Genomic DNA, 3404 nt, shown 5'->3' on the forward strand with positions numbered 1-3404 from the left:
AATTTTAAAAGAATTAAGTAATTATTTTTAAAACTTTTAAAAGAATTACAATTGAGACAAAGCCTGATATGACTTCTAATTTTAACATTTTTTCTTATTAGATAGATAAAGACATTATCAACCATGTCAACTCCACCAACCTTGGTTGCCCATAATAACAATTGATTTTTGTTCGAAAGTATATACATGAAGACTTGGTTTTTGTTCAAAAATTGATAGAAATTGATATCCGAATGAAAAGCACCAAAATTTTATAGAAACCATTGGATTCTTAATTTCTTTTCTTTTTGAAATTGCGAAAGAATCTTCTATTTTCATTCTCAGTAGCCCGACACCTTTAGGTATGACTCTTTTCTTCAATAGACAACTACATGGATTTGTAATTAGAAAAAAAAAGAAAAAAAAAAAAACTACCTTTTGTTTGGTCCTCTACTATATTAGTTTATATTGAATATTTTTGTCTAATATGCGTCAATGCATTGCAAATTATGGTTAAAAAAATGTAACTATAGTCGACATTATTTGTCTAAATTTTTGTACATAATATTTGTAACCCTCTCTGTCCCTGCTCATAGGGGTTGTCGTTTGAACTTTGAACTTAAGAGTTACAATGGCTGCTGCTGCAACATTTGGTGCCACAAACACTACCACCGCTACTGCCGCCAACAAAGAGTACGATTATTATCGTTCCTTCAATCATGAGAAGAGCTCATGCTCATTGCTCACACCACCTAGACATCATCACAACTCTCCTCTTCGTAGTCGTTTATTTCCTCATCGTAAATTAACACCTATGACAACTTCTTCATTGGCCATCCCAGGTGAATAGTTTTAATTTTAGGTTTATTTTTCTTTTTAAATTTAATATGAAAATACTTGTGTGTTAATCATGTCTATCTAATTTATTTATTTTTAGGCTTTTGGCCTAATGTTGGAGTGGGTGTGAGCAGTGAAGATGATCTTTCTCGGACCCGATCTTTGTCGTTTGCATGCACAACAGCTGTTCGACATTTGACGGGATCTCTTACTGCAACTGAGGGCCTTCGCTTTGTTGTGGTCAGTCTATTTATTTTTTATGTCCACCCCTCTCTTGTTATTTAGCATTTGTTGGAATGAGCACATGGGATTTATTCAATTTCATCAATGAATGCTTCACGTTGCGCTTATATGCATATGTTTTATGCATAATGTACTATGAAATTCTATTTCTAGCTATGCATTCATGTTTTTCAGTTCTATGTTGGTCGCATTTCCACATTTTCCCTGAACATTCAAATATATTCCAATTTCTGGCCATGTAACAATGTGTTCTACTTTGTCTCTTCATATTAATGCTCTCATTTTGTTACAATTAGTGGTTATGCCTTAACAAAATTTTACAACCTCTTCATTCACAACACCTCTCTCTCCCCTACGAATGACTCTTTTAAAAAATGACTCTTTTAAAATTATGTAGTTTTTATTTATTTACTTTTTGCTCCAAAAAAAAAAAAAGAAGAAAAAAACAAGAGGTAAATTGCAACTTGAGTTGATGATTAAGTAATCTAGGTAATGTTGGTTAAATTCAATATTTGCAGTAGTTCAATTTATTTTCTATTTTGATGTGTATCCCTTTGATGTTTCTAATAATTTGTTTCCGTTGCAAAGGTTGTGGCACGGTTTAATGAGATTGTGACGAAGTTGCTTTTGGAGGGAGCTTTGGACACGTTCAAGAGATATTCAGTTGAAGAAGACATTGATGTATGTAGTTATCTGGAACCCTTTCAAAAGTTGGCTACTTTTTTTTCCCTCTTATTGTGTTCCTTTGTTGGTAGATTTGTTCACCTAGATTTCCATCTCTACTGGAATAGGTAATAGATGCCTAACCTGCATATCTTGAATGTGTGAAGGGTATAATATCACTGGATTTCTGATCCATGACTTGATTTTCTATATTATAAGTGAAAATGTTGTCCCATTTGGAGTGCCTGATTGATCGGGTGATTTTGATGCCTGACTAGCTCCATATTTGTCATACATGACTATTTTTCCTCGATGTGCTGAATTTCCTATCCTGGGCCTTGTCAGATCTGCCTGTGCATCTGATGGCAAAGAATCACCACCTTTTGGATAGGTTATAACCAAAAGTACTTTGATTAGTCAGGGATTCACTTTAATGAATTGCTAAATTGAATGTCATGCGGAAAAAGTGAACATTTGCTGTGGTAAAACAAACCTAGTCTGACATGATTTGGAATATTTTCAGATCACTATCATGTTAAAACATGAGTTGTCTATTATTTATTGGGGTGGAATTGTTGGTGCTGATGTGGATAAATGTAGCACAAATCGTGTAATGCTTTCATCATTCCAATTGTTTTACATGGCCTGTGGTCATTGTTTTGCTTGAACACTCATTAATAATAGGTTCAATTATTGTATGTCTGTATCAGATAGTGTGGGTTCCTGGTAGTTTTGAAATTGGTGTCGTTGCAGAAAAGCTTGGGGAGTCTCACAAATATCAAGCCATATTGTGCATTGGAGCTGTGGTCACAAGTTTTTCTTTTTAAGGTTGCCATGGGAGGGTTTTTTGGTACACGGCTTCATGTCAACACTCGTGTTTGCAGTTTAAAAAGTCTCTCTTGAGTTCTCTCCCTAGAAGCTCACCTGTCCTAGAAAAATAGTTTGGATTCTAGTTACTAGATTTATTTCTTTTGTAACAAATATAAGAAATTTAATAACGTCCAACTCTTAAATAATATTGATCCAGGCTTTGTTCAGATTGATTAAGCCTGTAGATGGCAGAATTATTATAGACAATATTGATATTTCAACAATTGGTCTTCATGACCCCCGTAACCATCTAAGTATTATACCCCAAGATCCAAACTTATTTGAAGGGACCATTAGGGGCAACCTTGATCCCCTCCACGAGCATTCAGATCAAGAAATTTGGCAGGTCAAACTCAATTGCTTACCTTTTTTGTCTTCATTTTTCTAAGTTTTGAAAAAGAAAATCTTAAACTACAACAGTTCGGCCAAGTGAAGTCCATAAAATAAACTGTTAGAAGAAATATCCCAGATATTATGGATAGCCACAACTATTTTAAATTGTTTTGAAATCACAAGGGATCCCATTTTTTGTAATATGAATTCTGTAGTTCCTTCTATAAATTCTTGCCAAAAATTTGTTGTTAAAGTTTGGCTTTCCAGTGTTTATTTCCAAACTTTTTTGCGAGTTTAATGTATGGGCATGTTATGATTACCAGAAAGACTCACCTTCTTAGTGATTCTATTTTGATTTGGAACAGGCACTTGAGAAGTCTCAACTAGGGGATTTTGTTTGCTGGAAAGAGAAAAAGCTAGATACACCAGGTATTTGCACTAAATATTTGAGCATTAAATTTAAGCTCTATTATTAATAT

At 33.9% G+C, this 3404-nt stretch overlaps 1 protein-coding gene across 1 annotated transcript; it reads left to right on the top strand.

Moving 5' to 3' along the window:
* The first annotated feature begins 535 nt into the window (after nt 1-535).
* Nucleotides 536-1869, top strand: LOC145799114 (6,7-dimethyl-8-ribityllumazine synthase, chloroplastic-like). The gene is made up of 3 exons (XM_082888661.1): nt 536-821; nt 917-1056; nt 1648-1869. Exons 1-3 carry the CDS (start codon nt 611-613, stop codon nt 1852-1854), a joined length of 558 nt encoding a protein of 185 aa, XP_082744787.1. The 5' UTR covers nt 536-610; the 3' UTR covers nt 1855-1869.
* The last annotated feature ends 1535 nt before the right edge of the window (nt 1870-3404 follow it).

The sequence above is a fragment of the Camellia sinensis genome, chromosome 9 (assembly GCF_055761805.1).
Source record: "Camellia sinensis isolate YWXY chromosome 9, ASM5576180v1, whole genome shotgun sequence".
In the NCBI taxonomy this organism is placed as follows: domain Eukaryota; kingdom Viridiplantae; phylum Streptophyta; class Magnoliopsida; order Ericales; family Theaceae; genus Camellia; species Camellia sinensis.

What these genes read in the sequence shown, in the direction of transcription:
- LOC145799114 (XM_082888661.1), top strand. Translation starts at nt 611, where the DNA reads ATGGCTGCTGCTGCAACATTTGGTGCCACAAACACTACCACCGCTACT. An exon ending in TTCTTCATTGGCCATCCCAG is followed by an intron (nt 822 to 916) that starts GTGAATAGTTTT and finishes ATTTATTTTTAG; the next exon opens with GCTTTTGGCCTAATGTTGGA. An exon ending in AGGGCCTTCGCTTTGTTGTG is followed by an intron (nt 1,057 to 1,647) that starts GTCAGTCTATTT and finishes TCCGTTGCAAAG; the next exon opens with GTTGTGGCACGGTTTAATGA.